This window comes from Haliaeetus albicilla, chromosome 4, assembly GCF_947461875.1.
Source record: "Haliaeetus albicilla chromosome 4, bHalAlb1.1, whole genome shotgun sequence".
NCBI lineage: Eukaryota > Metazoa > Chordata > Aves > Accipitriformes > Accipitridae > Haliaeetus > Haliaeetus albicilla.
The window spans coordinates 6,722,514-6,745,691 of record NC_091486.1 but is presented as its reverse complement, the minus strand read 5'-3'; the positions used below and the strand labels follow the sequence as shown (position 1 = coordinate 6,745,691).

The following is a 23,178-nucleotide window of genomic DNA, read 5'->3' as shown; positions in this document are numbered from 1 at the left end:
TATTGTCAGGAGTGTATTAATGAGAGAAAGTGTCTACACACCCATGCAAAGAGTATAGGTAATAGCAAACAGAACAAGAAATGTTAGCGGATAACAGACATTATGAAGCAGCAGGAATAACTGTGGGTGATTTTCATGACTAAGATATCAGTTATTGGGAAAATATGAAAAAGGAAGAAGAAGTGGAAGAATGGGGGTGGGTAGTAGATTTATGATTTATGTCAAAGCTATTTGTATTGCAAGGCAGCAATCATGTCACAAGGAGAAAATAGTTGTAAAACTCCTCTGGGAGATGTATAGCTTGTGCTGGGATCATAGCCTGCAACTTGAATCCAGCTATTTTGAAGTACATCAGTATCTTTAAGCCTAACGCTCTCACCCAAGCACAAGCTAGGGAAAGGGATTAAGTTGGACTTCAGCCCTCGGCCCGAGTTCTTCCACACGGCCATAGTCTTTGACACTGGTATCTTAAGGATATATCAAACCTTCACTCCTATGGGGTGCGTTGCAGTGGGCAGGATGGCACCAGTGCTGTGCCGGGAGGTACGCGCGGGGCAGGTACGAGCGAGTCCTGCCTGCTGCCGTTTCAGCAGATGCTGACCCACCGGGTAGGGCAGGTCACGTCCCTGCACAGGTACCCCCACGCAGGGAATGGAGGATGAACAAAATGCATCTTTGCTGCAGACTGGGAATGCTACAAGCTGCTCCAGCTTTCCCAGTGTAAGTGTTCACAGTGCTTTACTAGGGATTTCTTTTACAGGATCAGTTGAAATAACTAGTCCAGGCAAAGGACTGAAAATTATCTGAAACTGGAAGATTCCTATATTCAACAATTATGAGTGAGACTTTTAAAGGATATTATAGGAGAAAAGAAGCCCAAATACTTCAGGAATGTTATGGGGTGTGAGTGACTGATTGCCACTGGCACTTACGAGATTCTGTTGGAGCAAAAAACAACTTCTGGGGTGGTTATGGGCTAGCTAAGGGAGCAGGATAACTTTCTTTTGCCTTTATTTTTATTCTGCTTTATACACATTCAGAAAATGAAATGTCCACATATTTTAACACTTGAAGAATGAGTTGCAAGTACATTGGGGTAGGAACTAGCGTCCTCTTCATTTTCCTTGTATTTCTTGCAAAAGAGAAACAAGGAATTAATTAGATTTCACCCTGTTTATGTCTTTGTTGCTAGCTCTAATCTTAACATCTAATAAAAGAACAGAGCAAATGGCTCTGAATTTTTTTTTTTTTTTCTCTAGCCTGTTAAGAAAAGAACAGAACTGTTGATAAGGTAGCCTGAGTGAATCAAAGTATCTATGCTGTTATTGAGGGAGGCTGAGCCACAGTCAACTAATTTTATAGCAAACCCATAGTTGATTATGAAGTAAATAATAGGAGGAAAGGGACAAAGGCGACTATTAAAAATAATCTCTGAAAGATGTTTGCGAATCTGCCTGTTCTGGTAGCTGGACCAGATCAACAAATATCATATCTGACTAATGCAGTGAGGTCTAAGAAAGCTAATTCTAAAGAAATTTTTAATTATTAAGTTATGAATAACAAAATGTTAGCTTAGCTATTAAACTGGTGACTGGGTTTTACCTCCCTTTGCTCTTCATAAAGGTCTATAGAAAATCAATAAGATAAAATTCAATGAAAAGTTTGCGTGACAGTCAAACATCAGCAAAATACAATTTTAAACAGAGATGAGAAGCAAAGAGGAGTTGACATAAGACAGGCTCTTTTCTGTAAAGGAATGCTCTAGTTCAGATCCCAAGTCATTCTCCACATTTACCATTAAACTCATTATAGAGCTATTAATTCAGGAACTTCTGAGAACACTCTGATCTCTGTATCATCTTCTAGATTTTTTCCGTAGACTTTTGCCTTCTCAGACAAATTAAACATAACTTGATCGGCCATTTAAAAAAAGAAAAGTAAGACTGCGAGTCTGGGATGGAAAATGTTATCCCTTTTTGTATTAGCAAAAGGAGGAGGAAAAGTTGGGCTATCCACCAGTTCATGGAAAGTGCAAGAGCTACTGAGCTGATGAGGCATCAGCAAGATACTGCATGAGGGACCATTTTCTGAAACTGTCAACACACAAAGTTGCCAAGGGACAGTTGAGTTTTAAAATGTTCCAGCTACCACAGGAGATGCATTACATTATTGTGGTATGCAGATAAATTGCTATCCAGCTCATGGAAGCTGCTTTGTGAACAAAATAGGGGAATAAGATAAACTCGCTCTCAATTGAAGAATTAATATAAAACCAGCAAAAGGAGCAGAGCAGACTACTACAATCCCTCAACTATATTAGGCAATCAGGTTTTCCTTTCAATATGTACAATATTCCCTTGCGGCTCCCCATGGATGCCATGCAGTGTGAACACAGCAGTCAAAGTAATAGACATCAGAATAATCAAAATAATGTGTGTCAGAAAGAAGCAAATGAGTACATACATTCATTAAGTAAATCTCCTAAGAGCTTAACACACAAAACTCTTTCCAAAAAAGCTGTACAAACAATTGCATGCACTAACACATGGTTTTACTGATGTTTCAAGGTCAGATGAAAAATATTCTTCAAACTAATCCATTTTTTTCAGATTTCACCATAAATAATTTCTACTTAGGGCAAAACACATAGTGTAGCTGCCAGAATGAAATTAGTAAAGGTCATAACTGAAGCTAAAATACAGTACTTTGAACCTAAGTTCATTAAACTTAAAAATCATTAAACAAGCAATATATGCTGCCAACCAAGTGTTAAAGACATTATGCATTTCTGTAGTGGATTGGGCATCAGCAATGTCCAACACTAAGCCTCCATCTGTGAGGTGACAAGAAAGATACTTCACCCGGGAAGAAAGTAGCCAAAAAGTCAGAACAAACCTACAAAGGTCCAAAGAAACAAATTTGTAGACAAAATCAGACAAACGAGTAATCTGGCTGCCTTGAGAAATTTTCCCAACAAACTATTCAAAGAGGTACAGTACAAACCCGGGGGAAAATAAACAAAACAGTACTTCTCACAATATTCTCAGCCTTCTGAAGCAGCAAGCCTAAGTCATTAAAAAAACTGGAGGGAGTATATTGGAATGAAAGAGCCATTTTCAAATCCAAAAATGTTTTATTAGGCTACAGAAGTGGTCTAGGAAGAAGTAGGAACAAACAGAAAAGAAATTGTCTCTAATGAATTTACTGCAGGAATGACATTTCCTTCTTTTCTTCAACTATTTTGTATGATAGAGTAGATACAGCATTTTGGAAGTGAATGGGTCCTTTCCTGATTGAAATCAAAGGGGATTTGGGGAAAATTTCAAGTATTGGTCATGTAAAATTCGTAAAGTAGTCTAAAACCCACCAACAATACTTTGTGTCCCCTTGAGTTTGTGTGTGTAGCCATTTGACTTCAGAGTTTACAAGGAGGATGGAGAAAGGTTCAGCATTTTTATTACACTCCTATTTACTATATTGGCTTTCGTTTCAGTTACGAGCTGTGCTGCATTTAATGGGACTGGGTTGTGACTCGTGAGGCCTCGGTACAGATCTCAGCTCCACCAAAGTATTTTCTGCATGACCTTGAGCCACTTCACATCTCCGTCCCATCTGTAAAACAGAATGATGATGCTTCCTCTCCACAGCAATTTGTCTTGTCAATTTAGGAACTAACACTGATTTGTCTTGACTGCTTGCAGCACCTATTGATTGCAAAGGAAGTTAGATGTATACAATACTTCTTTGGATTTGGCATTTGGAGACAAAATAACTTAGAGGAACTGGACCATTACAGCAAACATTTTGGCCATGAATGTCCTATACCGTTATGAACAGTGTCTAATAAAATGATCATCAGTTTTAGTACAGCACTGGGTAATAAATAGCTGTTAAAGGAGTTTAAACAGCGTACACATTTGGCAGGTCAATGGGAAACAGGCAAATCCTTGAGAGATGCAGTAGAAAGGCAGCCCTCTCTCACCAAAGGTATTTTGCAAGCCTGTATAACTTTGAAAACAATCATTAAATATTCATCAGAAGATTAAAAGGCCAATGCATGAGTTAAAAAAATTATTTCCCTACCAAATTCCAAAGTCCTAAAATCCAATAGTGACATACTGACACTGCTCAGGAGAGTCACAAACACATTCTTTGTAAGGCAAAAGAGGTTTCTTCAATCCCAGCTGCCCGATTTTGCCTTCCTTATGAAAGAACTATTCCTGTGGTAAGCAAAACCCTGTTGTCTTTCAGATGAAAAGGAGTGGAACAAAAAAAGTTATCAGCAAACAGAAATCATTGTACAGCCCCTGCTACTAGCTTCGCTTTGACGGCAGATAATGAGATAAAATCAGATTTCACTCTTAGTTCAAACAACACGAACTGGCTTAATTCCAGACAATGAGGCCAATGGGGTTACTTGATGTTGGCAAAAACTTAAATAACAGGGAAATAAAATATTAACCTGTAAACAGCTTTTGATAATTAAAAATAATATCGGGAGAGAAACATTCTGCAAAGGTTGTTCCTCTCCCTTGGGAGTTGTTACTGCTTATTTGCCGTGGCCAGGGATTCTTGGGTTTACTTCTGTAGGAAAGCATTCAGCAGGGTATTTTTTGTTTGCACAGTGCTATAAATGTCTGTTCTGCTTTCCACAGAGCGAAGACGTGGAGCCAGAATAATCCCAGTCTAATTTCTAATGTCACGGGAATGTCCCTGGCCAAACCCACTCATGGCCCGAGACCTTGATCCCTGCAAGCTGTTTTCAGGCCAGATACCCTGGGGCTTCCCTGGGGGTGTTTGCTCCCCTCCTGTGCTCGGGCACCCAGAGGGTGACGGGAGCCCTGGGGCTCTGGAGGGCTGCTGGGGACCTGGGGGGCATGTCTGAGGTCCGACCAAGGGTTGGGAGGGATTGTCATCTGCAGTAGACGCATGAAGCAGGTGGGAAAGGTCCCGAATAGTGTGAATTATTCCCTTTGAAATACTCATGGGGAAATGTTTTCTCAGCTCCACTAGATTTTTTTGCTTAAAGCATGGCAAGTCCATGGCACCCAGATTTTACAGCAGAAGCTCACAGTGAGATCAAGGGTAGCACACAAAGCGTATTCCATACTCTGATTTTCATTTCATTCTTCTAGTGAAAGCAAGACCAGGGTTTATAAAATTGCAAGACATACTGAATAATTTTTGCCATATAAGACTATTCTCATTTACTTTCTTGAATCAAATTAGACCATTCAGATCGTTTGAGAATGCACTGTCTTTTCCCGCTGGCTGTTGTCACCTAGCCTTCCCCTGACCCCATCCTCTCTCTTCTCCTCTTTCTTCACCTCAGGATGTGCTCCAATTTTTTCTTATGTGTTTCAGTGTTGAAGGAGAATCCACAGGAGTGAACTTGCAAACAATTAATTGTATCTGATTTTACTATATATGCAACACCTTGTAGTGAAGCTCCAGTGGATTTCGTGAGCTTTGAGGGAGGCTGGTGCCTTTGCAGGAAGCTCATATCCAAATTAACAACTTCTTCAATTTTATGTTATGAAAAGTCTCCAGAGGGGATGGGGAGTAATTCCATCTCGATCGTGATGTTACAAGAAACTATCTATTTTAAGATAAATACTTTTGTCTAAAACACTTCTGTGAAAAAATCTATTGTCTTTTTCTTTTGATTGACTTATTTACAGAATTTCACCTGAGAAAAGTCTGACAAGCTCTGTGTTGTGTCAGCCCTCCCACATCCATGATTCACTGAGTTGCTTTTGTCCCTGATGCTTTACTTAATCTTCTACCAGATTGCAGCTAGGGATGTTATTGGTAACCCTTTCATGTTCCTCAGTTACAGGAAATGATGTAAAAAACCCAAATAATGAGCTTATCCTCAGTCACTGGGAGCTTTGTCCCCTAAAATAAGATTGTGGAAGATGATAAAGTACTTCCTTGGTCTTTAAAGGACTTTTTCATCTTCTCCTTCTTGACAAGGCATGTGTAAAAAGCTGCTTGGTCAGACATTCCTTATTCACAGTTAAATTCTTATGGGATTAGCAAATTTGTTAGAGTACAAAAGTAAACAGCATATGGCTCTGTTAATATCCTTATAATGTCAGAACACGATCTGTCAGAATGTAAACTTTTTTGAGCAATTTCATTTACTTCAAGTTCACACTATGAAAAAAAAACCCCAACAAGCCTTATGAATCCTTCCACATCACCTAAGAGACAGCAAGCTATTTCTTAATTCTTGTTTTGGCTTCCTAGTTTAATAAGTATGTCTATACGAATTACCTTCAGTAACAAAAATACAATGGAAAATACAGTTACTTAGTTACTAGGAGTTAAAAGGTCATTTCCCCTTGATGAAAAGCTTGTTCTATCAGATAAGTAGCTGCTACACTCCATAAAACTGGCAACCCTTCAAAAGGTTTCAGAAATTAAAGGCATTGTTTGAAGATAAAGACAGTAAGGTCATTAGCCTTGTGTTTAGTCCTGCAAACCTTTCCGGGTGACCCTTTGATATTCAAATGAAGAGTGCTTTAAATTGGTTTATCTTCATAGAGCTAATGAGTGCTGGCTGACAATCACTTTTAACACTAGTTGAAACTCTACTGGAACTAAAGTTTGTAAAATATTGCAACATATTTCCATTAAGGGGGGAGTACCTCCACAGAATTTGCCAAAGCTGTATCCACGATCACTCACAGCACTGCGCTCTGGTCCTACTGCTTTTCTCAGGTTTTTTTATTAACTCTGTTTTTACTAGTTGAATAATGTCTAACATGATTTTCAGTGTATTCCTGCAGTAGATTAATAAAGCTGTATAAACAAGCTACATATGTAAAAATCTATGTCCTCTTCGAACTCTGTGCTAGAGTGAAACAAGCCTTACATTTAATGCGTATGGCAGTAGAAAAATTACTCATGAACTTTTTATTGCCAGAGACTGTGTAGCTGTGCATTATTATATGTGTAATTAACTAATCTGTAATGTTGCTCTGATATATGGTGTATATACTTCTTTCCTTACAGGAATAGATTCTTATTTTAAAGCTTTTTCTTCTTTTATGGTTCATTTCATATATTCCATTTATGGGAAAATGTTACGAATATTCTTTAAATCACTTGGGTTTTTTCTAGTAGGAAGTAAGAATCTTCACACGTTTGTAATTTCTTTATTAAAAAAAAAAGAAAAAAAGGAAAGTGAGAGTCCTCTAATGGACAATAAAGATTGTGTGCTGTAAGCATGCTTGGTTATCACTGTGACCTTCTTCATCACCTTAGAAGTTGTTCATTTTAACCTTACCTCCATTCTATTTTGGAGACTCTAATAATAGCCCTCTATCACTCTAACCCACATTCAGAAGTAAATGTAAACAAGACCACCTCAGTTTAAAATACACATGAACTCTATCCCCCAAATGGCTATCAAATAATTAAAAAGTACAAAATCCTTACCTAATGGAGCTGACTCAGTGCTAATGGCCAACAAGGGAATCCAACACAGGTAGGCAACAACTTGGAGATGCTGATGGAAAGGAAAGGGCTGCTGCATATTGTCCAGGATAGGTTTTATCCATGCATCTGCAGTTGCTTAGAAGTTAACTTTTGAAGTACTAAACTTTGCAGGAAAAGCCATCAGCCTGCCTGCCTGTTTCAATTTTTTTTTTTTTTTGCTTTCGTTCTCTTCAGTCCAGTCTCTTGGAGGGGGCTTAATCTGTCATTAAGCCCAGAATTTCCAAGAGGGAAGCCCTCCAGCTGTACATGAACCACGCTCACCTCCCCCCCCAACAGATCAGCAGAGAGCATGTGTCCCTGCAGCTGCTCTGCCTGCAGCTGCTCTGATTTACACCCGCGGTAACACACCCGCGCACACACGGAGGGTGAGAACAGCGTGTACTGTCAGTGTCGGCGGTAGGAGGTGATCCTGGAGAAATTAGGGTTGTAAAACAAACGTGCCTGCTCGTGAGGATTTTAAAGCAGGCAACGCTAACTTCAGATTATTGCAGTCATATCTGTCATCGTTTCTATGAGAGGGGTTTAAAAAATGCTGAACTATAAGCTTTGGGTTTCGCTTCGGGTTTCTGGAGGCTACATTTATGCAAAATTGTTACAGAACTGGTCTGTGCAGCACAAACAGCGGTCCTGAAGGTTTGTATCTTGGGTCGCTGTGTCATTGGTATTTTAGAGAATAGTCCTTTGCTACTGAAATAAAGTGGGGCAGCATTTGCTCTGCCAACCCATCCTGAAAAATGAGATGTATGTTTCCGAAGGTCGGCTCACCAGCAGTATAACTGAAATAGAAAAGAGAAGCAAACGGCAGTGAAAGAATTCACTCACTCATGTTGCTCAATCACATTTTTCTAAAGTTTAGTCTCATTGGAAAGTGCCCTGTTGCTACCACATGGGTCCTTTGTGCTGCTTCTAGTCGGTGTGAACTATGTTTATTGTGTGACGATGGATATTGCCATCTTACTGTGCAATATGAAGAATTTGCTATTAAGTTGCATGCTGTACTCTGATATTCATGGCATTTTATTTAGAAAATATTCTATCCCCGCTCACTGTTCAGTGTTTTCCATAACTGCCAGCACTTCTTTGACTTGTCAAGTTTGATTATTTTCTGTCTGCTTGTTTAAGTGAGGATATTGTAAATTATCTGATAACAGAGTAATACACAAGTCTGTAAACATTCCACACAAATCACTGTGAGGAGCATTTAATCTAAAAGCATAAGCAAAGCCATTAAAAATACTTTGCAGTACAGCCAAGGAGTTTCCAATGTTGTTCATTTGGCTTAGCTATATTCCTTGAGGAGTTTTACGACTGGATTCCTTGAGGGAAATATAGATTATTTAAGAAGAAACTTCTAAAACTTTTTCTTAATTTTGATTTTGGATTTCGATGTTGCAAAAGCACTGCTTTTAATAGTCTCGTTGGATCAGCTATCTCATAGGCCTGACTTGTAGCCCTTTGGGAGTCTTTGGGAGTCTTTCCATTGATTTTACTGATGCTTAGATTGTATTCCTTCAGGATCATTAAGACTCCAAGGCCAGTATTTCTGATTTTTTTTTTCCTAAGAGATCCCCATCCATTTCTTGAGTACAAATGTAGGACAAACAACAGCATTCCAGTTTATTTTAAACAGGACACAATTTCTACCTTTACATGGCTTTCTCAGTTAATGCTTGAATTTATTTGTGGCAGTTTCTACAAACTGATAGGGGCCCAATCTTTCTTGACTATAAGTTTTGGCCTAAAAGGCGTAGCTCTAAGGTTTAACATGAAAAAGACTGAAATCTGTTGGGGATTGAGATTTATCCTTGCCGAAATATTGACAACCAAAACCAATTTACAACAAAGCAAGAGAGCTTTCCACAAACAGTTCAGCCTTTGTTGGTCTTTTGGATACCAAAAGCAAAAGTAACCAGGCAAAAAAATGTGAGCAGAAGGTTTTCAGGGCAACAGGAGAAAAGGGACAATTTTGTAGACTTGCTTATCCCCTTACCTGTTGTTTCCCTAAGCAAGTCTTAATCAGGTGGAAGCTTTGATGGTGGTTACTCCTGGTGAAGATGAACTGAAGCTTCCCATTGTCTCAGCCAAGGAGTTCCCCTGGGTTGGTGTCGTGGTTTAACCCCAGCTGGCAACCAAGCCCCACGCAGCCGCTCGCTCACCTCCCTCACACAGTGGGATGGGGGAGAAAATTGGAAGGGTAAAAGTGAGAAAACTCGTGGGCTGACAAAAAGACAGTTTAATAGAAAAAGCAAAGCCGCACACACAAGCAAAGCAAACCCAGGAATCCATTCAGCACTTCCCATGGGCAAGCAGGTGTTCAGCCATCTCCAGGACAGCAGGGCTCCATCACGCCTGGCGGTGACTTGGGAAGACAAACGCCATCACTCCAAACGTCCCCCCTTCCTTCTTCTTCCCCCAGCTTTATGTGCTGAGCATGACATCCTATGGTCTGGGATATCCCTTGGGTCAGTTGGGGTCAGCTGTCCCGGCTGTGTCCCCTCCAACTCCCTGTGCCCCCCCAGCCTCCTCGCTGGTGGGGTGGGGGGAGAAGCAGAAAAGCCCTTGGCTCTGGGTAAGCACTGCTCAGCAAAAACATCCCTGAATTACCAACACTGTTTCCAGCACAGATCCAAAACATACCCCCATACTAGCTACTATGAAGAAAATTAACCCCATCCCAGCCAAAACCAGCACAGTTGGATATGGCTCCTTTCATTTCGGGAGGACAAACAGCTCCAGGTGAGGTGCAAATATTCCCCATTTCCCATTCTCCCAGCCCAAGACAAGACCTTACAGAAGTCAGAAAAATAGTGAAAATCACCTTCTCCTTCGTCCCAAAGAGTAATCTAAAAAATCATGGGAAACTAAAACCATGGAGAACCTGCATAAAAATATTGGAAAATGCTCTCACAGTTTCCACACCATTAACCTCAGTAAGAGGAGAACATGAAACTCCCCAGAAAGTTGGTGTCGTGAAGTGTGAGTAGTGAACATTTGAAACAATTAGCTTCACTGTCTGTACAAAAAGACAACACAACACTGAAGGCCTGACACCAGTCCACGTTGTATTAAGTTAATTTTCAATGGTAGGGATAGATATGGGGAGTTAAAACAAGCCAAAAGTCACAGCTGGAAGCTGGCAGCATCGTTTTAGACTTGGCCAAAAATTGTTTGATGGTTACGCATGTTAGGTATTCAGATCTCTTCACTTTTTAAGAAAGAGGCAGTGTTTGCCTGAAACATCCCACTGGGTGAGTTGGTGCTGTGATGCTGGGGACGGGCTGGAGGAGCTGTGCTGGCTCGGGGCGGACAGGACGGGGCAGAGGCAGGAGGAAGGCGGTGGGAAGACTATTAAGAAAAACAATCTTTGCTTTTTCTTCAGAGGCAGAACCAAACCTCAGGATGGAACTGAATGATAGCATGATGATAAAAATGCAAATACGTTGAAGGCCTCCAAAGATGTGACTTTTTGACACTTTGTTCCAAGTATGAAATGCTCAGGCTCCCGAGTCAGTGTAGGAGGTTTAAGAGTTGCATGCAGAAGTCCTGGGCTATTCTTAAGTTTTGAGGCATGAAATGTATCATTCGGGTATGTTCTGTAGGTCGTATGGAAGTGTCCATCTACCTGGTTCCCCCCAGGAAGGAGAAGAGAGGGGAGTACCATGTTCCTCTTCTCAAAAATTGAGTGTGGCTAGCACTTTTGCACTTAAGCCAGCCAGCAGTTGTACAATCCTTTTAAGCTCTGACACACTCATTAGAAACGGATCTAAAAATGACAGTCCAGGTTTATTTCCTTCTGCTTCCTGTGAGGAATACTCTTACTGTGAGGCTGTCCCCTGGGGTGGATTTCTAGGCAGAGAAGAGATTTGTTATTCACAGGTGACATAGAGAGCATGACCCTGACTGTACACACACTTTCCTAGTAGGACAGAGTCCTTCAGAGGGAAAAGATGTCTTCACTAAATAGTATCAATTTTTTTTGAGTCTGAATTTACACATTTACATCTGCCAAAACCCTTCTCTGTGCATTTTTATTTCCTTGTTTCATCTGATCGAAAATACCTGCCAAGTCCAGTGACAGGGAATAAACTTGCTGTGCTCCCAGGGCAATCCCTTCTCTGTTGATACGGGCTAGCTGTGTCCACTGGCTCTTGCAATCCTTTCTGCAGCTTCCGAGCAGGTGGAAAGGTTGGCGTAATGAATTTTAACTGAGTCCTAACAGTCTCCAGCAAATGCCCCCTCCCAAAGGATTTTCCTAAAAGGGATGAGAAGGGGTTCAGGCCTGGGATTCTGCCTCTTTGTTGTTGACTCCTATTTCTTTTAGTCATCTCTGTGCATATATTTTAGAGAAATGCCAAGCATGCTTATTATAACCAAAGTACAGTGTTCATGCACCTCATTAGTCCAGACAACTACTCTTTATCGCACCACTCGTATTTCAAGACTGCACAGGTGAGTGACATTAAATGGGAAGAATTTCATCTCAGCACATGCCTAGTTTGGGCAAATAAAGAGTGGTCCCACAGTGATCAGAGCTTGTGTTTTCCTCTGTTTTGTGTCCTAGTGTACAGAACACAGCATTTCTGGTTCTTCAGAAAATAATATGAGAAGTAGTACATGTAATTTTCAGGACCAAGCTCTTCATTTAAGTAAGGACTAGTTGTGATTTTTAGGGTAAAAATTCATTATACAAAAGCATATCCTCCTTTGCATAGCTCTAGGAGTATAGTGAGTGTTTTGTGCATTCAATCATTTGGCGTGTTTATCTTCCAGCTTCTAATTCCCCTGTGGGAGAACTCTGATGGCTTTCGGTGCATAACTCCTCATTAGCCAGCGGGCCAAACTATGGGAGTTCGAACTCTAAAGCAGAGATAAAGTGAAGAAACCTATTCATTATCTCCAGGTTTTTTAAGGATACACAGAGCATGAGCGCTTGGGCTCTGAGACAGCATAAGTGAACCTATTAGAGGAATTAAATCAGTTCCCTGTAACTACGCTGCCCCTTGTCATGGATCAGAGTTGGATGTGATCCCTGACCCGACGTGGTGCACCCACAGCTCTGGCTGTGCAGGGGGATGAACCTCTGTCTTGCTCTCTTCACTGTTTTCCATGCATGTTGCCCCAGCCGTCTGAACTTTAGTTGGGCGCAGCGTGCCCTTATTAAATTCGGATGGACACGTCTGCCAGGGCAGGTGAGCTATACGTGAGGCAAACACCCTGTGAACTCGTGTGTGCTAGGGCACGCTCATGACTGAGGCGTGCATTCTCATACCAGTTCCTTCCTTTACCGGGAAACACCAAACTATTGCAGAGATGTCAATATAAATCACATCTGCAATTCACCTCTGTTGCAGAGTGCCCTAAGACATATCTAAGATAATGGTCGTTGTTGCTCAGCAGCTCAAAACCAAAAATGACTTTTCTATGTGAAGAGATTGGCAATTAGCAAATACTAACAAAAAAAAGGACACGCATCTCCAAACTGTGTCTCTTGGAACTGGCTGGGGTTATATCATCAGAAACCATTTTCTGAAAAGTATATGATCTCCACAGAATCAGTAGGAAGGAGATAAATTTTTTAGAAATCTTTTTCATTCTTAGATAAGCTCAGTATTTCTTTCATTTTTTCTGAGCTTCTCTGGTGCCTGAATCGGTCATGGTCCTGTCTTCCACAAGGAACTGCTTCAGCTTCTGCAAACGTGCAAATTAGGTGAAATGGATTACTTGATTAAAAAAACCCCTGCATTTTGATTGTTCTGCAAAATTAATATTAATAAGTGGGGAAGTATCACAATACTCACGTGTAGTGGAAATTCTCAAAACACTTTTACATTGGTGGATTAGTCCAATAATATAGGATATAGTAGGGAAAAGGAATTGGACTTTTTCTGAAAAACTTCTTTGCCTGCTCTCCCTAAGTCTTGACTTATCTTGTCCGGATAATAAAAAGAAAGAGTAAGAAAAATGGCTACTCATAGCCTTGATTATGAACAGATAACACCAATACAAAAATCACTATTACTCAGAAAAATTGCAGACTGAATTTTCTCATTGAGTGAACTTTCCATTTACGAAACAGTTTCCTTTGAAATGACAGCAAAAAGGCATTTCACAGAAGTTTTTCATCAGTATTAGCAGTGGAAAGGCATGAAGTGGAAAGGTGTTGCTCCTACCTTAAACCATTTCATTCAGCCTTTTTCTAGAACTTTTCTTTTTGAAGAAATCAAAATCATAAAAGGCAACTAGTGCAGTGCCAATCCCTCTTCTCTTCCCCCCGGCGCCCGCCCCGATCTTCCAGCCGGGAGGAGTAATGAGAATCAGAGCAGAACCACCAGGTTTAATAACAAGAGGTGGGAATTTGGGAATTCGGCTTGGGCTAAAAGAAGTATACAACTGGCATTAAAACTGACTACCCATATATCTGTCATCTCTTCTTTCATCTTCCCTTTCCATCTTGGCTGTTACAATTTGATCTGGTAAGAGAGCGTACGTAAGCAGATGTTGCGTTCAAAGAAAGCGCGATTACTGCAAGTGGCCTTGGCAGGGCTCCTCTCAAGCGGACCTGATGGTTGCTTCTACTTCTTCAACACAGATGTTGCCTCTTCAGGGATTTTAGACTGCTGAACAAGCAGAGGATGCTAGGAGTAAATAACAAAAAAAAAAATCACAGCTGTACCGAAAATACAATATAAATGATATCAAAGTGTAAAATATGGCTAACTAGTGGATGAATGGAATTAAGTGGCAGAGAAATGTGAGTATTACAGTGTAGATCACTCCCTTAATTTGACTCAATTGCCTTTCTACATTCATTCAAGAAAGAAAAATGTTGCAAATATTATTTCTTTTCAGAGATGATAGGTTAATCTAAGTATTAATGGTGATATTCATCACTATCAGATTAACAAGATGAGCTTTAAAGGACAGGCATCCCAGCAGATTTAACAGGGACAGTTAGATTCCTCCATAGGATGCTCCCCATAGTATATAATTTTACAGTCTCTGAGAAATCCCCTGGAGAAACCTCACTGCACCATTGCAAAGGAAACCAAGGCACATCAGCCTACTTCTCAACTTCCCTCTCTTCTTCCTGCCATCAGTATCATACACAAGTAAGAAATGAGTTTTAACAGTTTTGTTAAAACATTTGCAAGAGAACAAATAAGAATTTTATTTCAAGCTCCCAGTAGCATATGTTTCACTCTATAACCTTATCACAGATTAGGCTGCTTTGGAAAAGACAGAGATTTATTCTGAAACATTTTTCTTTCATCTCTTTATAGTTCTGTTGATGATTTTAAATGTTTGTGCTATTGGTACTTACATACAGTAAATGATAAATGATATATTACAACAACAACTTCATGAAGCTGAATTGCTTTTTTTAGTGAATTTAGTGAATTTACTGCCTTGAAAGGTAACAGATTGATAGTACTAGTGAATTAAATCCTCTCTTTATCCCCAGAACAAGTATAATGCGGGCATTGCAAATATTTTCCAGACCTATAAATCAGCCATGGCACCTCCACGATCATCCATAGGGACCTGCTGCTCACTGCTTTTCTCTTTTGCTTTTTTCCTAAAACTTCTTCCTCTAGGGATTTTACAGAATACATCAATTTCAAAAACAAAGGGGCAGTGATACATTTCATGAGCTTCTTTTTTCTGTATTAAACAATAATTATCAACTTTTTATATTAAGAAAGGTACGTGGGGAATATCATGTGTTGGTGGTTAGTGGTGCCTTGGAAGGTGGAATGGAAGTTGCTGAAATACAGGTCATAAACAGCATACTTCCAGCCATGGATGGGAGACTCTCTTTCACCTCTTATAGAAGCTGTTTTTTCAAAATCTCAGCTTTTTTACTGCTAATAATGTTATAAACCTTTAAGTGGCCACTGGCTTTAGTCCACCTTGAAAATAACTGAAACTAGAGAAATGTTGGAAATACAGGGCTGGATTCTTTCAGATATATTTACTCCATTGCTTTCAGTGGAGTTAATCTGATTTATACATATCACCCCACGGGAAAAGCAAGTTTCCAACAGAGCTCAGCAAGACCTCACGGGAGCTAAGGGCCAATTTATAGTCTGCCCAATAATTTATTTTCCACAAGGCTTCCTCCATTCAGTATTCTCTACCAGACATTTTGCAAATTCCAGGTTTTCATCTTTTGAGACGGGTAAAAAGCAATTCATTACTGAATTTTTCTGAAGAAAATTGTGTGGAGGGAAAAGCAGGTGTTAAATAAAAGCAGAAGCACTCCAAACACATTATTTCAGCTCTTATAAATACCAGTGGTCTTATAAATTCATCTCTTGTGAAGAGATCTCATCTAATTCACCTACCTTTGAAAACCTAGTAATATAAAATTAATAGAATAATATTTATTGTTATGGACCAGTAACATTTTAGAGGGAATGAAGGTTCTGGAATAGGTTTTATTTTGTGCAGGTTTTTTTACACTAAAGTAAGCATTCATTCCAAATATCGCATAAATTGGAACCGTAACTCTACTTCACAAACCTGTTTGGCTTTCCGGGCAGTAGGTAATGGGCTGCTCTTAAATAATTGTGTTGCTGTCTCACACTATACATAGACCTCTCTCAGGCTATTTTTTGAATGCTTCCTTTCTTTTGGCCCAACTTTTCTGTTGTCATCCATTTCGACAAGCATGGACATTTTTAAGACCTCATCTTGGATTAGCTGTTCTTAGCCACTTTTTAAGGGACATTTCACCTTGAGTACGACAGCCCTTGGCTTCTAATATTCATAAAATTCAGATCTTGCCTACAGTCAGTTATCCCCATTGTTGCCTTCTACAGTTGCTTTTTTATCCTTTTGGTTTTAGGGGCGACATGAGATTTGCTATTAACCACCCAACAATTCTGCAATCACTGCTTCTGAAGGTTGATGAAAACAATACAAATGCAGCAGAGAAAATATTTCATTTTCCAGTTTATTTTTTATCTTGGCTCAAACTGATGCAATGCAGGTACTTGAAATTAGTAGTCTATCACAGCAAATCTCATACAAGCATTATGGTATCTATTAACATAAAACCAAGAAAAAAATTTTTTGCTTTATTAGGGACTTTAATCACATTTACCTGTTTGGATTTTAGAGCATCAGTGTCACATGATAGGCTTTACACAGCTGACTGCCTATTAATTGAATACTCTAATTCAGCCTCTAATTCTACCTTTTAATGGTTGAAAGCCCATTAAAGCAGCTATTTCTCTAATAGCTGTGTAGAAAAGGGGGTGCTTGTTGTTGTTTCATCCTGACTGATTCTTCTCCTCATCCTCCGGCTGAGCGGTCTGATGGGGCCGGCCAGGCCCTTTCGGTTCGAGTTCAGTACCAGAGCAGCATAAAGCACTTTTTCAGAAGTATGCTCACAATTTATTAGCCTAAAATAATGGTCTGCAGATCTCTTTTCAGCATTCAAAATACTTTATGAAAATTTGGACCAAACCCTTTGCCTACCCAACTAGGCAGGCTGGATGCAACTAAATAAGTTGTCAGAAAATTGCACAGAAGGAAGGAAAATTTTTTTTTCCAGCATGCACAGAGATTTATAAAACTCTGGTCCAAGTTGAAGCAGACTAGGTTACAGGACACTTTCCTTTTCAGCTATAAAAAAAAGAAGCAGGCGTTTGCACCTGCCAAATTTGCTTTTGACTTCCATGCTGTGAACCTGTAATCACTGCAGGTAACGGCATCTCGCTGAACAGTTAACTCAATAAGTAGCATTAAGGGACATGGAGTTTATGATTCATTTTGTTACAGCATTTTGTTATACACTTAGTAGAGCTGACTAAATATCAATGGCTAAATTATGACTAAATACCACTGGCTAAGTTATCAAAGTAGCTGATTTTATAACTCTACCTAAATGTGCTTTGCTCTTTTGTAGGCTCTCTAATGTATAACAAATTGTCCATTTTTTTAATTATTCTAGAATATGACAACTTACATCGTTGCTTGGCCAAAAGTCAAATGTAACAAATGCTTTGTTAAATAATTGGTCTAAGACTAGAGAACAAAGTCATCCATCATCAAGTCACAGGTTTTGTTTAGTTTCCAATAAATTGTTTCAGTGCAATTTCCTTTGGTAATAAATCTTAAATCTGTGATATTCAATAGCATTATGCAACACTGAATTTACTATATGTGTTTAAGTTTAGGCTAAACACCTATATGAAAACCAAGAGCTTACACAGACCTTTTACAGCATTTTTGAGTGTATCATGGACATAAAATATTTAAGACATAAGCCAATTACTGTTCAGCTGAAGAAGAAACTTCTGTTATTCCCCCAGTGCTCATTATCAAGTTTGCTGAACTTTCCTCAGAAGCAGCTGGTGCTGGGCAGTGCTCGACAAGACGAACAACAGTCTGGCTTGTCGCATCGCAAATAAGTCTCAAGTTCAGAGCGAGTCACAGAACAGAAATCGGCTGTTTCATGGTGCAGGAACTGTTGCGTTAGCCATATTTTCAGCCTTTGGATAAAAGACACATTAATGCTCCTGAGTAAGGGTCCTGGCCCCAGAAAGCCAGGCACTAGGTGCTGGGGATGAACAAATGGGGAGTAAGGCAGATCAGTGATGCAAAGAAAACTCAACAGCCATTTTGGGAAGGCACGGTCCATTTTGTAGCATGACTCAATGTAAGGTTCTAATTCCTATTAGACTACCCTTCCCTAATTTTTGAAAAAATGTCTTTAAATTGTTTGGAAGGTGAATTGATTAGTAAAGGATTCAGTTTCACAAGCTCACAGAGATGTGAGAGTCCAAGTGGTTCAATAAATCGAACAATAAATGGAAATATCTTTGGATATGTGCTGGCTTTCTCTAGGTTTTAAGATGTACGTGAGCCAAAATGGTACCAAAAGACAGTCAAACTTTGCCATTTTTTTGTTGAAATTATTGAGAATGTTCCTGATTCTATAAGATTTTCAGATGTCATATGAAGACCATTTTATCACAAGTTTCTCTGAGACTGTCTTGCCAAAACTGAATCCAGGTTTAGCTGGAAAAAACTTGGGATTTTGTCCTAAAATAGCAGTATGGCTCCATGTTCTGTTGCCCTAAATCCCACTAACAGTGCTACCAGGATGTGCTAAAGCAGAGCTACAACTCCAGAGAAATACATGACTGTCAGCTCCATGGGTGAGTGTACAGACAGCTTCAAGTCTTTCATGAGATTTGCTGTTATTTTGTAAGGTGAAGACAAGATATACATGATATCTGATACATAAGCACAAGATCCAACAGCATTTCAAGGGCAGTGAGTAAAAGCATTGGCCGCTCAAAAAAGACTCGTCAGGAATTTCTGGAATACCTGCAGCGTTTCAGCAATGCTTACAAATTGCAAATGTCATTCTGTGATAGACTGCAAATAATTAAAAATGGCTAAGTATACTGCTTGTAAATGGGCTTGTTGAAAACTTTGATCACAGACAGAAAGGAATTCTTTTAAAAATCTACTGTTAACAGTAGGTAAAAAGTTAATGAGAAACATGTAAATAATTAATTCTTCCTCTAGAGCCAGAAAAGATTTGTTGTTGCTGCTAATGGACTCACAATATAGGTTGTATTGTCTTTTCTGAAGTAAGCACTGAATTACTTGATCTCCATACAAAAGAAAATAATTTATTGCACCAATAACTTTATTAGTGTTTGTATTCCCAGTGAAGAATATTTTCCTGGGTTAACTAAAGCAGCTTGCCTTGATGACATACACAGGATGGCAGAGCTAAATTGACACTTCAAAATAAACAGCATACTTCAAAACAAAAAAACTGTTGAAGGAAAATATGCAAAAAAAGTTTGGCACTTGGTATTTGCAAGAAAGCAATTGCAAGGCACACAGAACTATTTAAGAAGATCCAATTGTAGTACTGCATTAAAATATGTCTCCTTCCTCCATGTGATGTTCTTTGAAGCAGTATCGTCAGGAGAAGCAATCCCCTTCCTTTAAGAGTATGCAGAGTCATCACAGCTTGAAGGTCATTCAGGTCAAAAATACAGGATCCCAGGGTTCAGATGTGGTCATTTCACAACTGAACTGAAAATATACTCTCCCTACATTATTTCATAAATATTTTGGCAATATTACAATAATCTCTTGGTTGACATTATGATATTAAGTAATGTGATTGCTCTCAGTTGTCCTATTGAAAATAATTCCTGCATAGTTCTGCTGAACTTAGAAATTTCGTGCAAGCTTGCTGAGTACATTGTCTGTCTGCATAGTATTAGAAACTATGCTGAGGCAGATACATCTCAGGGACAATAGAGATACCTTGGCATACACCAGCAGATAGCTTGGGGATAGGTAACGGGTTTAAAAAAACACATAAAATATTGTCTTCCAAGTTCTTTCTGTATAAGATAGACAATCAGCTCCTGGTACGGCTTCATTCATGTGTGACAGACACCGATAATATTTAATCATAATAAATGCACAGGATCTACAGTTGCTTCTGGTACTGATGGAGAAAATGCACCTTGGCTATCTGATGCTATTAGTTTTCATTTATATGTAAATATAAGTGAATAAATATATTAGAAGGAAGAATATTTTTTCTGAGAGGGAAAGTAGGTTTCTGAGGCTAGGGATTTACTACCATTCAGCTGTAAAAATATACGTTAATATTAGACAAAAACCTAATCTAAAAACCACCCAGAAAAAAACCTTATATATCTGCAGTGAGTCTTTTCAGCTGTCATTGCACTGATCCTTACAGGAGAAAGCCCTGGCAAGGCTCCCAGCAGGGATGCTGCAGCCCTACCTATGCCCATACCATAATAGGACCTGGCCTAAGGATAGTACCTATCCTTAGCTTTGCATTAACGGCTATTTCCCCGGTCTCCACGTATCCCGTAACGAAACGGCCAAGTTCTTCATCCAGCCTCACGATCCCCACCCAGCAGCATTTGGTTTCGTGCAGCACTGTCCTGCCTGCAGGCAAATCTTTGCAGCTCAGGTAGCAGATTGCATCTCCTCTGGACATTTCTTCCCCAAAGGGAAAGCATTTTAAATTTCAATAGCACCTACCAGGAGCACGAGCAGATTTAATGACTTCATCCTTTTTTTCTTTTACCCTGTGGGGGTCTGAAATAGCTAGAGGCATTAACAGCTCTTATAACTTTGTAAAAACTCAGAGGACTGATGCATTGGGGGGGGGAGGTCTTGTGAAGCTCTAGCAATTCCTCCTCTGCAGAAGGAGGAAATCTCACTGCCTTTCATGTAAGGGCTGTTACTCATCTTAATTTAAGGGACAGTAACAGATTGTCTCCCCACATTAATGGACGTGTGTTTTAGCCTTGTTTCTGACTCCTGTGAAAGCTATTCTCTACTGATCCAACTGTTAGCAAGTCTCTGCTCTTTTTTTTTTGGGGGGGGGGGGGGCGGAGGCAAAAATACTCCATGCCACACAGGCCACATCATCCTTGTTTGTGCCTTAGGCTATAGAAAATGATGTGCCTTAACCATGTTAGCCAAGTTGACAGGCTGGTGGCTTTTCAGCTCCTTTTTTCAGAATACCACCTACGTATCACAGACACCCCACATTGTTACTGGAAATGATTTGTATCAGAAATAAGCGTGGAAGGAGGCTACAGTAAGTCTAATAGACCCAACAGCAAGAAATCCTGCAGCATTTATACTTCCTGCAAGAATAATTTCTGGGTCTTTGTCACATGCTGTTTCCCACATCTGGCCATGGCATGCATCTCAACTTGTCAGTGGACGTTGCTGTTTCGAGGTTTCTGCTTTGCAGGCGCGATGCGTGCAACTATATGTGACCTAGCAACAGATCTATAAGAGCAAATAATATCAATCGTGATGGGAATCAAATTAATATATCTTTTACAGGGCACAGCTGCTGCACTGGTGCTCCTCCCTGCACAGAAATGCTATGAAAAATGTTCCCCGTTTCCCTACTCATGCACATCCATGCAAGGCAGTCATTTTTTATTATATATCTATTTAGCTCTGTCTTACACAGAAAGCAGGCTGGAAAAGCATCAGTCAACATTAATAATAAAAATAATGAAGAATTACGTGCCGAGGGCTTACCAAGCATGTTCTAGTATGTACCAAAGAAGCCGTGGCTGGGAGTCGCACACGCTTTCACCTCCGTACTACCTCTCGGTTTGCTGTAGTAACCGGCTGCCCAGCAGATGGTGGTGTTATTTCAACTACTTTGCTCTGTGCTCCCTGGGAAGCAGCCAGGCCGCACAGAACAACTATGGGAAAAGTTGCTTTAGGATTTTGCAACTCCTAGAATTGCACTTACAGGTTATTTCCTGCAGCATTCCGATATTCATTCTTGTAGAAATAAATGTTGTTGATATATATGTTAAATTAAACATTCTTACAATTGCCTTGATGAAAATGCAGGTGACAGGAGGAAGGGCCCCTTCTCACAAGCAGGAGGAAGTATTTTTGGGGGAGATCTCTTTTCCAGAAATTTCAGTCTGCTACAAGCTGCGTTCCAGCCCTGGTCTGGTAGCGTAATTACCTCCTTCTGGGATTTGCAGTCTTCTCCGCAGCTTATGTGGGATAACCTAATTACTCACGCTCTTTACCAGCAATACCCTCTTCCTTTCTTTTTCAGTTCTTGTAACATTTTTATTCTTCTTTGTTCCTGTCGGGTTCTGAGCGGATACTTCGTTACATTTGCTGACTCTCTGGCATCTCTTTTTTTTGCAGTCTGTATTCTGCCCTTTTCCTTCTCAAGCTACTGGCCACATCTAGAAACGCAGCAGCTCAGCGCCTGGCTGTTTGGCTGTCATGCAGTAAGATCCCATGAAGGAGTAGTAAACCCCATCACAGATTTGATGGTGTTTCCCACTTTGGATTGGAGCTAGAGGGGGGAAATAGCATTTTTAGTGTGGAGTGTCTCTCCACAAGCACTAAATCAAGTCGTATTTAATCTTCTTGCTTACTTTAAAAACTATAGTATAGCCATTGCAGCATCACATGGTCAGTCACCAGCTGGAAATGATCACCCAAAGGCAGTTTGAGAAATTTTGGTTGCTCAATTGATGATATACAAGCAATTACAGTCTGATACAATATCTGGAAACTGGGTCATATTTGAGGTAAGATGTGTTTCAATGCATACTTTTTGAGTTGCTCCATGTATTTAGTTAGCTGGCCTGTACCTTCATGAATACTTTATACGAATTCAAAATCTGAAACATGATGCAAGTAATTTTTCTGATGCCAGCAAGAGCGGAAATTTGTAATACTTGTTTAGGCCTCAGTGTTTCCGTATTACAATGCTAAGAAAGCCATAACTGATTACGAATATTATATACTATCTAGAAAAGTTGTGGACCAAACCTGTTTCTTGGACATGGCAACACCTTTAGCAAGATGTAGGAGTCCAAGCAACTTTTGACATGAATGCCCTTAATGACCTACGATGAAGTTCAACACAGACATTTATCTATGTCAGCCTACTTTTGATAATACTATTTTTTCCACTCTTTAATCATGAATTGAGCTGCCGCACTTTTCACATCCGTAGCGGCCACCAGCCCAGACAGACCCACAGGTGGGAGGTAGGGCCAGGCTGGCCACCCTCCTGGTCTTGTGCTGCTACTGCTGCATCCTGGTTCTCCCGGTTACGCTGCCTCACAGAGGTCCCACAAGCCTTTA

General features: G+C 40.0%; 1 protein-coding gene and 1 long non-coding RNA gene across 5 annotated transcripts in view; both read right to left on the bottom strand.

The window, feature by feature from the left end:
* Nucleotides 1-7,816, bottom strand: part of LOC104324052 (von Willebrand factor D and EGF domain-containing protein) — a 190,416-nt gene extending 182,600 nt beyond the window's left edge. For 2 of the 4 annotated variants that reach the window (XM_069780769.1, XM_069780771.1), the window contains exon 1: nt 7,447-7,815. In XM_069780769.1, coding sequence (XP_069636870.1) covers nt 7,447-7,543 — 97 coding nt within the window. In that variant the 5' untranslated portion in view covers nt 7,544-7,815. Of the gene's footprint in view, nt 1-7,446 lie in introns of all 4 variants that reach the window. The other 2 variants (XM_069780772.1, XM_069780770.1) reach the window with 2 other exon arrangements.
* Nucleotides 7,817-13,820: 6,004 nt separating this feature from the next.
* Nucleotides 13,821-21,651, bottom strand: LOC138684968 (uncharacterized). Its single transcript, XR_011324186.1, has 2 exons — nt 21,589-21,651; nt 13,821-14,141 (listed from the first exon to the last, which is right to left on the bottom strand). It is a non-coding gene; the product is annotated as an uncharacterized lncRNA (long non-coding RNA).
* Between the last annotated feature and the right edge of the window lie 1,527 nt (nt 21,652-23,178).